General features: G+C 42.3%; 1 protein-coding gene across 1 annotated transcript in view; it reads left to right on the top strand.

The window, feature by feature from the left end:
• SPATA13 (spermatogenesis associated 13) overlaps nt 1-10,779 on the top strand; it is a 146,241-nt gene extending 135,462 nt beyond the window's left edge. The window contains 3 exon segments of the mRNA XM_004453079.5: nt 1,316-1,688; nt 4,407-4,481; nt 6,587-10,779. Coding sequence (XP_004453136.2) covers nt 1,316-1,688; nt 4,407-4,481; nt 6,587-6,762 — 624 coding nt within the window. The 3' untranslated portion in view covers nt 6,763-10,779.
• The last annotated feature ends 1,967 nt before the right edge of the window (nt 10,780-12,746 follow it).

Here is a 12,746-nt window from a genome sequence, read left to right on the forward strand (position 1 = left end):
GTGCTTGTACCACGTTTCTCACGGGTCAGCACTGGTTTAAGCTCTTTACATTTGTGAACCCATTTAATACTTCCTACAACCCTGTGAAGGGGGAACTCTTATTACCCCCATGTTTCAGATGGGGAAACTGAAGCACAGAAAGGTTCAATAACTTGCCCAAGGCCACCCAGCTAGGAAGTAGTAGAACCTGATTCAAATTCCAGCACTCTGGCTTCAGAGTCCTTGCTGGCAACTATTGTCTCGTTGTTATTACTAACAGTAAGGGAAGACCCTTCACATTATTTTCAGGCCAAACAAGTTTCATCCTGCATCGAATCAATTGGTCTTTTTTTTTTCTCTGTGGCACTCATGTTCCAGTGAATTGAAGGGGAAGTTTAGATTGAGAAGTTAGGTTTTTAACTAAAGTAGGTTATGGTGGTAAAAGTTGGAAGGAGATAATTATATTTCAAAGACTTTATAGACTTCTAGTGTTTGTAAGGGAACTTGGAGCTTATTAAGTCCAAATTTTTTGTTTAATAAATGAAGAATCTAAGGCACAGAATTGCTCTAGGCAAGTAAATAGAAGAACTATTTTGCAGTGAAGTTTTTGCCTCCAAAAAACATGCATATGTCTGGAATTAGAGGAGAATGAAATCCTAAAAAACAAAGGCCACTATCATAACAAATACTTTGAAGTTACACTGGACTAGTTCCAAACTAAATATGTAAAAGTGTATTTTTTCTTCTGATCTTGGACTCTGGCATTTAGAGGATAATTTATGGTCAGTAGTTTACTAATTTTTTCCTAGCAGTTTGCTGCCTGGACTTTTGCTTCCAAGAACCTAGTTATAATTATATATAAATTATAAGAATCGACACACATTTATTTGTTATAATTCTAGGAAGCTGCTATATAACTGACTCAAAAAATAGGGTATAGTACTTATGTTCTCATACATTTAAAGCCTGCTTGAAGTCTTCCTTATTCCTTATTCTCCAAGAACGGTCTTAGTTAGCTACCATTTCAAATCTTGAATGCATTCCATTAATTTAGCCTGCTTTTCTGCAAGGAAGACATCTCAGATTACCTAGAGATGCTTGTAACATTTTCCCATTGAATAGGGAAGAAGATGAAATGGCAGGCACAAAGCAGCGAATACCAAGATTTGAAACAGATTTTGAGGTCCTGCCACCCTGTGAATAGAAGCAGTCAGTAGAAGCCCTCATGTAACTAGAAAATCTGGCGAAGATTCTTTGTTAGGAAGCCTTTTTTGTATCACTGAGCCATGAAGGAATCAGAATTGGCAAATCTTTAAACATATTTTCATCATTGCAGGGGCTGGATATTTTAGATCGAAGTTCAGAATTGATCCATTCTGGGGAATTGACCAAAATCACCAAACAGGGCAGAAGCCAACAGCGGACATTCTTCCTGTTTGACCATCAGCTTGTGTCCTGCAAAAAGGACCTGCTGCGAAGGGACATACTCTATTACAAAGGCCGCATGGACATGGACGATATGGAGCTTGTGGACCTGGAGGACGGGCGGGACAAGGACTTCAACCTCAATGTGAAAAATGCATTCAAGCTTGTCAGTAAGACCACTGATGAGGCTCACTTGTTTTGTGCCAAAAAACAAGAAGATAAAACACGGTGGCTGCAAGCCTGTGAGGATGAAAGGAGAAGAGTTCAAGAAGACCGAGAGATGGGTGAGTCACACATGGGGTGGCACAGACTGTTTGGGTCTTGGCTTTGGGTTTGCCCTGCCTGGCATTGATCATGGCCATCCTCATGGTCTCTCAGCCCCAAGCTCTGGTGCTTCCCAAGCACATTAGGGTTTCAGCCACAAATTGCCAAATGAAATCTAGGATGCTACAAGGAGCTTAAGTACATAAAGATGAGGTGGGGTAAAGGTTAATCATCTCTACAGCCCAAGTGAGCACTGACCTAAAAGGTTACATAGTCCCAGGTGGAGGAGAAGGCCTATCCCACCCTCTCCATTCCTCCACAATGAAGTAATCAACTACTTTAAAAAAAATTTTTTTTGAAAATTTTGTATTGTGACAACATATATGCAACCTAAAATTTCTCTTTTTTAAACCCTTTAAGGATATGATTGAGTGGTGTTAATTAACAGTCACAATGTTGCATTACCATCACCACCATCCATTTGTAAAACTTTTCTATTACCCCTAACTGAAACTCTATACCCCAAAGCATTACTCCCCATTCTACCCTGGCCCCTGGTAACCCTAATTTTAATTTCTGGCTCTATAAATTTGCATATTTTAATTATTTTATATAAGAGAAATATAATATCTGTTCTTTTGTGCCTGGCTTATTTCATGCAACATTATGTCTTCAAGGTCCATCCATGTTGTAGCATGTATCAGGACTTTGTTCTTTTTTATGGATGAATAATATTCCATTGTGTATATAGACTACATTTTGTTTATCCATGCATCTGTCAGTAGACAACTGGGTTGTTTTCCCTTTTTGACTACTGTGAATTCTAAATGAAGAATGAGCACTGGTATTCTGGTATCTATTTGGCCCCCTGATTTCAATTCTTTTGGGCATATACCTAGAAGTGGGGACCAACTACATTTTGCTTTGGAAAAGCTAGAATGAAAGCAAGGAGGTAATTTATCAGTCCTTACCATGCTGCGTATAACCAGCCTCTGGTCCTAGACTTGGTTATGGATTTTGCTCTCACCTGTGGGAGGTTCCATGGAATCACCCTTCAGAGTTGGCAGGGATTTACAAGGCAGGTAGGCTAACTCATCATCTGCAGCCTGGCTCACCCCTGAAATGCTCTCAACAAGTGGACAGCAGCCGAGACTCTAGTAACATGGAACTCATTCCCTTGCAAGATAGGTCCTTTTGCTCTGAGTATCAGAGTCTTCACATGAAGAGAAAATCAAGTTCCTGGCTTCTTCCATATATTGATGCTGTTTATTACTCTTAGGCCCTAGTGGAATAAGGCTAATCACTCTGTCATGGTCAGAATTCTTGAGAATTGACGGAGCCACAAAATCCTAATCCTACCAGCTACGTAGTGCTGTGCAGTGTAGATTCTGAAAGCATTTGTAAATTTGGATGTTTCCTTTTCCCCTGAGATAGAACTGACTAGGACAGGGGCCACCCTAAGCACTTTTCAACCCTTCCTCTCCACAGAGGAAGAAAGGAGGGGCCTGGTTTTGTGTCTCTTTGCAATACAACGCTTCCCCAGAGCTAGTGCTCAGAAAACTTGTCAGCCACGGTGCTATTCTCCATGGTGTGTGGGTAAATAAGGGGGATAGTTCTATAAACCAGGGCAGAGAGCACCACGCCAAAGGCTGGGGATGGAGGCCAGTATATCAAATCTGATCGAGATGTCAGGATCCAGTCAAGGACTGAGGCACATCACGGAGTGAGACCTGGAGAACAGCCAGGAGTCTGGGTCTGCAGAAGGGGGAGGCTAAGTCATGGCGAGCGACAGTGCAACAGGAGCAGTAGAGGCAGGCGTGACACCAAAGCCAATTGCTTTAATCACAGGGTCTAGTTCCAAGAGGAAGCATTTCTGCACGGGATCACCCACTGCAGCCTACAAGGCCCTTCTTTCTCTAGCCTTTGCTCTGCCTCACATCGTGGCTGCTGGGCGATGACTTGTTTCAGCCTTGTCCACTAATACAGACATTCCACTCTACTACAGAGCATGCCTTAGCTTGCCAGAGCTGCTATAACAAAAATCACAGACCAATTGGCTTACACAATAGGAATTTATTGTCTCAGAGTTTTCGAGGCTAGAAGTCCAAAATCAAGGTGGCGGCAGTGTCGTGTTTTCTCTGAAGCCCGCAGTGTTGCGGTGGTGGCTTGCCCGTGATCCATAACTCCTTCTCTGCCACCAACACATGGCCATCTGTCTCCTCCTAACTCTGCATCCAAATTTCCTCTGCTTATGTGAACTCCAGCTATATTGGATTAAGGTCCACCCTGATTTCATTTGACCTCAAGAGGATCTTCGAGAATCCTGTTGATGAATGAGTTCACATCCACAAGACCGAGAGTTAGGACTTGACCTGTCTTTGTGGGGGGCATGATTGATCCATAACACCCTATGTCAGCATTTACCCAGCATTGTCTGGGTTTACATGCACAGTCCCTATAAATTATTGACAGTACCCCATTGCACTCTTTAAAATGTCCTAGTTTGGAAGGTACATATGTATTTCCTCCCCACTCCCTACTCCCCGCCCCCCCCCCCCCGTGATAATTCCTTCCTACGTTTCCCGTTTTCATTCTTTTCACCCTCTGATGTCTCCTTGAGGTTGAAAGTTCTTTGTTTACAATTATAGTGAATACTTCAAGTGATTGGAGTTTTGGTGCAAGTTTTATTTTGAAATGTTTTCACCAGTTTTGAATATCACATTTGTTTCTAAATTCAGGAATGGAAATTTCAGAAAATCAAAAGAAACTCGCCATGTTAAATGCTCAGAAGGCAGGACATGGAAAGTCCAAAGGTAAGGTCCTGAGAAGACTTCAACGCCTTCATATGTACCAGTATCATAAATAAAATGGGAGGAAAATGCCAAAAGTCTTGGCATAGGCCAATTCTAAATGAAGAACAGTATGAGTCAAACTCAAAATGACAGATCCAAAATAATATACAGTTTAAAATCATTTATATTTGGTTTATGGATATGTTTCAGTATTTGCTTACATTTGAGCATAAGTGTATAAAATGTTCTAGGTGTTTATAACTTTTTAAGAAATAGTGAAATAGTGATTGAAGTAATGAATGCACAACTATGTGATTATACCAAATACCATTGATTGTATACTTTGGATGAATTGTATGCTTTATTAATATGCATCAATAAAATTGATTTGTTTAAAAAAAAAGAAATAGTGAAATGTTTCTTAAAGTGATTTGGTACCAATGTATCAAGCTGAAAGTTAAAAAAAAATAAAATGACACACTAGTTTGTTTAGAACAGTGATTCTCTACCTGGATGCATGTTAGGATTATTTGGGGAGTATTGTAAAACACTGATGTCTAGACCACATAGCCAGGAATTCTAATCTGCAAACGAAGAATCTCCACAGGGTTGATAATATAGATAGCCTAACAGGAATTAAATAATGAGGATTTTTGTTCCAATGTAAGTTGTGTTCTTAGAAAATTTACTCAGGTTGACTTTCTCCTCTAAGAGATTTACCCTATGAAATGTATTCCAACAGTATTTTCCTAACTAAAAATGCAAAAACAAGCCCTGGACTGTGAGAGGCCATCAATTAATAGGCTGAGAAAAATTCATTGCCAAATCAAGACTTAACATTGGCCTGTATCCTAAGCTAAAATGCAGAATTTTCCCAAGTTATAAATCTCTTTAAAGCAGAAAACCCTTTTTTTTCTTTTTTGTGTCCCTACTTTTTAATTTATTGTGGTTATATACATATACATCATAAAATTTGCCATTTTAACCATTTTCAAGTGTACAGTGCAGTGACATCAATTACATTCAAAATTTGTGCCACCATCGCCACCTTTTCATCACCCAGAACGGAAAGTCTTTACCCATGAAGCGGGAACTCCCCATTCCTCTCTGGCCCCAACTCCTGATCTCCTTTCTGTCTGTGTGAGTGTGTGTCCCCCAGGCAACTAGTAGAACTTGGTAGAATGTATTCATTTCTGTCGTATTTCCTAAGAGTCACTTGCTCAGCCACCAGTCCAGAAGGATGGAAGGGGTGCCCGGGTTTGTCGTGACCACGCTCCACTTGGCACAGGCCACCTTGCTCAGTCCTCTCTACAGCTCTGCAGGAGGAGGAAAGCCTGGACGGTCCGGGGCAGAGCTGGCTTCTGAGCCCTGTCTTGTCTACTTCCCAAACCCTTACTCTCTCATCATATCATGATGATGTACAGTTACCTTTTGACCTCGTAGCGATTTTTAATAAACCTCTTTTTTTGTATTACCTCGGCACAGGTTTAAAATGCCTACTCTAATGAACTTTTTTATTAAAGCGATTTATTAGTACGATTAATTAGTATGGTCGGTGGAGTCATGATAATAAGGGGAAATGCATTTAAAACACATTCCAGGTATTGGGGACACTTCACTTACCCTATGTCATTTAATTCTCATTAGGTACCACGTTCTCCATTTTGGAGAGTAGGGAACTGACACATAGAGAAGTTAAATAATTTCCCCCCCTAAATTGACAGAGCTAGAAGTGGCCATGTGGGATTTGAGCTGAGGGAATATGAGCTCTGTGCTCTCATTTAAAGCGCCTGTTGCTTCTCATGCCAGCTAGTAATCTCATTCCAATTCTGCCCCTTACTGCTGTGTGACCTTAGGTGATTTAAATAACCTCTCTGGGTATCAGAGTCCTTCTAGCCAGATTGACTTGCTGGCACCTTCTCTGAAGGTTAAAAGAGATAATACATGTAAAGCTCCATACATGGTATCCAAACATAGTGTGTCTGAAATGCGAGCTTATATTAAATGTACTTTTGCTTTCATTTAAATTAAAAACTTGCTATGAACTTTGAGTCATGGCACTTACTTTCTTTTTGGTCAACAGGTGACCCTCAATGCATACTCTATTTCTCTCCTTGCCCAATTAGGCTACAACGGATGCCCCATGCCCCCGCCACACCAGGGCTTACACCCCATCCACCAGCGCCACATCACCGTGCCAACCAGCCTACCCCAGCAGCAGGTCTTCACCCTGGCAGAGCCCAAGAGAAAGCCTTCGCTTTTCTGGCACACCTTCAATAAACTCACGCCCTTCAAGAAATGAACCCGCCATGGCTCTGCTGCTGTACAGGCGACTGTCAAGAGAAGAGCCATTTCTCTTCTGTGCTGAGTCCAAGGAAAGTGTCTTGGACCCAGCACTGAAAACTCCTTCTGGGGGATCCATGAAGGAAGGACACGGGCACACCTTCCACTTGTAGAAAACTGATTGCCTTCTTAGAAGGGGCGAGAAGGTCATGACAAAGAGCTCAGACCTACACAGGACCCCTGTGACCTGCTCTGAAGGGGCAGAGAACCTGGCTGGGAACCAGGAACAGGCTGTGAGATGAACGCCGAGCCCCCGACTGCACGGCACAGCGCCCATGATGGGCACGTTCTTTCCCCCCACGCCCTGCGCTGCAGTTCCAAACCCAGAGCAAGCACCAAGGGCTTTCTTTCCATTCCCAAGGAGCCACTAGATTTTTGCATGGGAGCCTGAAGGGAACAATCGGGATGGGGTTGCTACAATATTGCCTCTCACTCATCCAGGGGTGGTGAGCCCGAGAAGGAGAGCCATGGCGTGCTCCCCTCCTTGAAGGGAACTCCCAGCTGCGGCGGACATGACCACGTGCTCACTGGTGTCATCTAAATCAAGCGGTTGCCAGGTGGCCAGACTGGCTTCATCTTACAAGTTTCTTCTCCCTATAGCCTAGGAGAAAAAGCATCTGACAAGCTTCACTCTGGCTGATTCATCTGCAATGCAGAGTGAACTACACCTTCTAAAGCTGCTGCTGCTGCTGCTTCCAAGGGAGGGAGTGAACAATCCTACCACAGCTGGATATGTTCTTGTCAAGTCAGACCCGCCCCTGCTGGGTGTGCTCTGTCATTCCACAAGCAGGAGTGATGGCCTGCCCATGCGTCATAACTGAAGAAACTACCAAACATGTCTGTTCGTGATTTTTTTTAAAATTATTTTTATTGTTATGATAAAGCAAATATGAAAACACACACAACTGAAAGCAATCTTAAAACGCATCGATAATGCTTCCTCGGTAGGCTATTTATGACAACTTAAATAACAGAGCTACACTCATTCCACTGAGAAGGCATACAAGTGTCAACGCCTCCCTCCTTGGGATTTGAAGCAGATCTTTGCATAAACCCCAAAGAATACTTGTAACAGTGCCATTATTAGTATGTACAGGTTTCTAAGATTCATTCTTTATAAAGGAGACCTTAACAGAATATAGAGACTCAAGAAATAATAGCCTCTTTTAAACGAAGGCCACGCTGGCTGATACCTGTAGATGATAATCCCCTTTTCTTTGTCTATATTGTAAATTTTGATGAAAATATGCTTTTTAACATATGCCTGGCTCTACTAGAGAGATACCATTTGAATTTACCTAGTACACTGGACCAGAGCACATTGTGTTGCACAATTCATGGGTGTCTGTATGAGAAGCGCTTTTTTTGTAGGCTGCTCTTGAAAAGTTTTTTCTTCTAGTAGGTACATGCTTGAAAATAAACCTGTAATGTCAAAGACGCACAGACACTTGAACTCTCCAGGTGTGTGGTTCCCCATGGCTCTTCCACCTGCTCCCTTTCAGAACTATTCTTTTGTCCCCCACCCCTTGTCATCCTGCCCCCCTTGTTCATCTTCCCCCCAGCCCCTCACTGCCCCCTCCAGAGGGCGCTGGGCCTCTCAAAGGGGCCTTTCAAACATTACGTAAAAATTTCACTTGAAATCTGATTCGCTCATGACCAAGCTATGCTATTGGTGCTTGCTTATTTATAATCAGCATTGCCGAGAAGTTGTGACGCTCAGATTCACAACCCCATGGTTGCTTCTGTAGACCTTCAAGCCACGTGTCCTGAGAGAAGTTGCTTTTACGAGGAAGATTCTCAGGAGGTGCTGTAGCTTAGTGTGCTGCACACACAAGTGTGTGCCTCTGGGTTGGTTTCTTTTTTGAACAGACATCTCAATTTGAGTTGCATTTGTATAACTGATCTTCTTACTAGCAAAATGTAATTATGTATTTTGAAAACTCTTTCTAATATGATTTTCCTGGCTACTTCGTCAATAAGCTGCAGGGGTCTCTGTGCTAAATAGACTTGTTTGTATACCAAGCAGTTTTGAACAGCTGTGCAGTTTTTTTTTTTTCATGTTAAGAGAATTGTTTTAAGGAAGTAAAGAGAATCGATTTGCTTGTGTTACATTTTCAGTGAGGATTCAATTCATTTAAAGAATCACTCAAAGGGCTTCCTTTTACTAATATTAAATTTGGTAAGAAGAAATCCTTTAAGTTCTGTGACCCTTCCTAATTTACTTCCTGGCTCTGCCTAACTCCTGATTTCCCCTCTACGCCCATGAGCTTTGTCATAGCGAAGCATGGACACCAGGACATACTTGTCCTAAGTCAAGTTCAATTCCAGTACAACCTAGAAAAGTCCATCGCTATCCCAGTAAATTCCATGTGGTGTGAAAATCAATCAAATAATTGTCCTGAATAGATCCTACATAGATTTTTCAGGTGATTTTGAAAACTGCTACAATATTTTTTATAAAAATAACTCATCATTTAGGTTTTATTACTAAAAATCTGAATTCTGCAAAGAATAGAAGGCTCAAGTATTCAGTGTTAAGTTTCCCGAACGTATGTACTGATTTAAGTCACGTTTCCCTTGGAAAGAAAGAGATCCTGTATGGATCTTATATGAATTTCGTTGGGAATCCCACTTTCTCTGTCTCTTTCTCTTTTTTAACCCTACATTATATAATATGGGTAGGAAAAAATAAAGAGGGCACAACATATTGATGAATTTTATCTATTCTATCATTCAGGTTCGAAAATTTGCAGTCCCTGTTGAAAGACAGTTGGAATGGCCTATGATCAAAAACAGTTCTAAATTTTGATTGTACTTAAAATACATAACAGCCTTGCAGGAGATTATAAGCACTACATCTGCCTGGTTACCTTTAAGTGGAACTGGTGTTTGTTTCTGGTAGATCTAATTCTGTAGTTGAAAACATTTTACTGCCATCCCCATGCCATTTCTGAATATCATTGTGCCTTTTGATTCAGATGAAGGCTAACCCCATGCCTGTTAAGGAACGGCCCTCGCCCTGCACTGCCATTGTCTACAGGCAAAGCAAACATGCATTTAGTTCAAATTTTGTTCACAACAGAAATCTTTTGTTAAAACCATGTGTGATAGCATTTTACCTGTTGGATATTTCAACATGCCCAAATTGCTGATAATCCTCGATGGAAATTGATTTAATAACCAAGCCAGAATAGAATAGCCTTATAACCTGGAGGTGGGGAGATAATTTCTGTATTATTATTATTTTGATGTGCTCCTCACTGTACAGTGCCAACAGAGAGAAGAAATGTCTCTTCAGTGACCTATCGCCTTAAGAAATCACACTACCAGGGATGCTGGACACAAATCACCTTCTAGAAAACAAAATTATCCCTGTAATGAGCTTAACCTACAGACTGTTTTCTCTGTTAAAATTTTGCTTGGCTCATCTGTTGTTTTCAGGATGCAATGAAAGTGGAGTCCAAAAAACTTTGGAAAATATAAGTGGAAATTAGTTGGTCTTGGGGGAAAAAAAAAGAAGCTTAAATATCTGATTTACTTTGCTGCAACACACAGTTTTCATTATTGTCTTTAGTTATTTCATAGGTATTGTCATTTTTATTTAGAAAGTCTTTCTGATTCTGTAATTTAATCATTTTTGGTTTTGTGTTTTTGTTTTATAAATATTAGCATTGTGTATGACCTTCTTACCTACTGTGCAAGGCTTTTGGTAACCCTTTCTTTCATTTTAACACATCAACATCAAGGTGATGTATTCTGTGTAAGTCAAGGGACACTTTCAGACCTGATGAATTAGCTGTTAACAGCTGAGGTCTGGTGTACAAAACTGTTGTGACTTGATATGTGCTTGCATTGAATGAAGTTTTTTTGTAAAGAAAAATTATTTACAATGCTATTCCAATGATTTCTTTTCCTGTAAATGATGTGAATCTCCATTTGTTGTTTTGTATCTGTATATTAAAGTTAATTTGCCAAACAGGTTCTAACAATGCATTTGAGTAGTGAAATAAGATAGAGTCTCTGGAATGCCCAGGTCATGCCCTGCCTTTGCATGGGTAGACTTCTTTTCAGCATATCAATTTATGAGCTGGGTCAAGGCATTGGATGGCGTGGGACGGCTCTGAGAGGAACAGAGGTGCCTCAGGCTTAAAAAAAAAAAAAAATAGTCACTATACTCGACACATAGTAGGAGTGATGGAACCAAACCCCAAAGCAAGAAGCCCTATTTTGAAGCCGTAGCCTTTGCTTTTTCTACTGATAATGCAAGCATAGGAAGGGAGAAGGATGCGCTGCTGTGGCAGAACCTATAGCCTCTTTCCCTTCACTTCCGGGTCAGGCCCGGCAGCCTTCCACACATCTTCCCAGCAGATGGGCCGGGGGTGCTGGGCGCTCCCCCTTTGGGAGGGGGGTAGATGAGAATTTCCTTCTGTAATTAACGGCTTAGAAAAGCTAAGTAAATAGCCCATTGTTTGCTGTGACGGTAATCAGAAAAGTGTTCCTATAAAGATTGCCAAGCAGCTGTTCTCCACTTCTTGTTTGTTGACTCAGAAAAACCACCTACTTCCCCAAATGACCTGCTCGCCCCTCCTTGGCCTGGAGTGGGGAAGGGGTGTGGGCAAGAGTCGCACTGAGAACCTGAAGGGCTCTCAAGAGGTGGTTCCCACTGACTCAGGGTGATGTTCCATATAGGAAGGTGAGCATTAGATAAAGGAAGTGGCATTTTCTTCAGGAAGAGTTGGGGCGGGGAGGGGGGGGGGTCGGTGAGAACTAACCTGCACCTTGGCCACCTGTTCTAGGCAGTGGAGAGACCAGGGTGAAATGTGCGGCTGCTCCAAAGCAGGGTGTGGCTGAGTATGGAAGACGAACATAAAGGTAGAGTTAAAACTCAGCATGAATGATACAACCAGAAAAAGGGTGTACAAGTTATAAAAGGAACTCAGAGAACAGAGTCCTTTCCTTGGATGAGTGAGTCCCTAGGGTCAAGATTCTTGAGAAGGCTTCATGCAGGAGGCACCCAACAGGGTTCTGGAGGGGTGCATCTCCCCTGGGGCTCTCACAAAGCATAAACAATCAGGTTGGGGGGCAGGTGACTGAAACTGCACGGTGCGATCTGGTACCTGGATGAGGCTCAGTGTCGCGGGGGTTAAAGCTCAACGTGAGCTGTGTGATACACCCAAATGGTGCACTGAAGCTGACCGCCCAGGTGAGGTGAGGCACGGGGATTTCCTCTTGCGGGAAGAGTTTAAGGCAAGGAATCCTGTGGCCAAATGTGCATTTGTAGATCATTTCAGGGGTGCTATGAGGGTGGGTTTAAAACCCAAGGCAAAGAGGATGATTTTTAGGAGATGGTAGTCCCCAGAAGAGATGACAGTGAAAACAGAGGGTGGCCGTGAAGGACCTGTAGAGAATGGCAGGTCTTGATAATCAACTGGACATGGGAGAAGGCAGCGATTTCCAAGTCGTGTCTTGGGATGTTCGAGTGCATGGTAGCACCGTATACTAATATGAACAAGAATGTTTTGGGCAGGCGGAGGGGCAGGAGCCCAGAGACTGGTTTTTGGACTGAACTATTCAGTAGGTTGTTAAATATAGTATGACACTCAGGAGCGAGGTCAAGACTGGAAATAGAGAGCTGGGCCTGCGTCAGCCTATCCTGTAGTGAAAACCACAGAGTGGAGCTGAGGCAGAGGGCAGGAAGCAGGAAAAGAGGATAATGGGAACACCACTAAATAAGAGGCAGGAAATGCCATGAAGAAGGTGACAGGATGGTGCGGCGGAGGACAGCCAAGGCAGATAAAAGGAACTGTCAGCAAGGTGAAATGGTGCCGATAGACCAGCTAAGAAAGGACTCGATGTCTGTAGATGTAGCAATGGCACTGTCACTTCAGGCTGTGGAACTGGGGGGAAAAGAACCAGATCCCGGTTTATGACTGCTCTACCAAC

The sequence above is a fragment of the Dasypus novemcinctus genome, chromosome 15 (assembly GCF_030445035.2).
Source record: "Dasypus novemcinctus isolate mDasNov1 chromosome 15, mDasNov1.1.hap2, whole genome shotgun sequence".
Classification (NCBI taxonomy): Eukaryota; Metazoa; Chordata; class Mammalia; order Cingulata; family Dasypodidae; genus Dasypus; species Dasypus novemcinctus.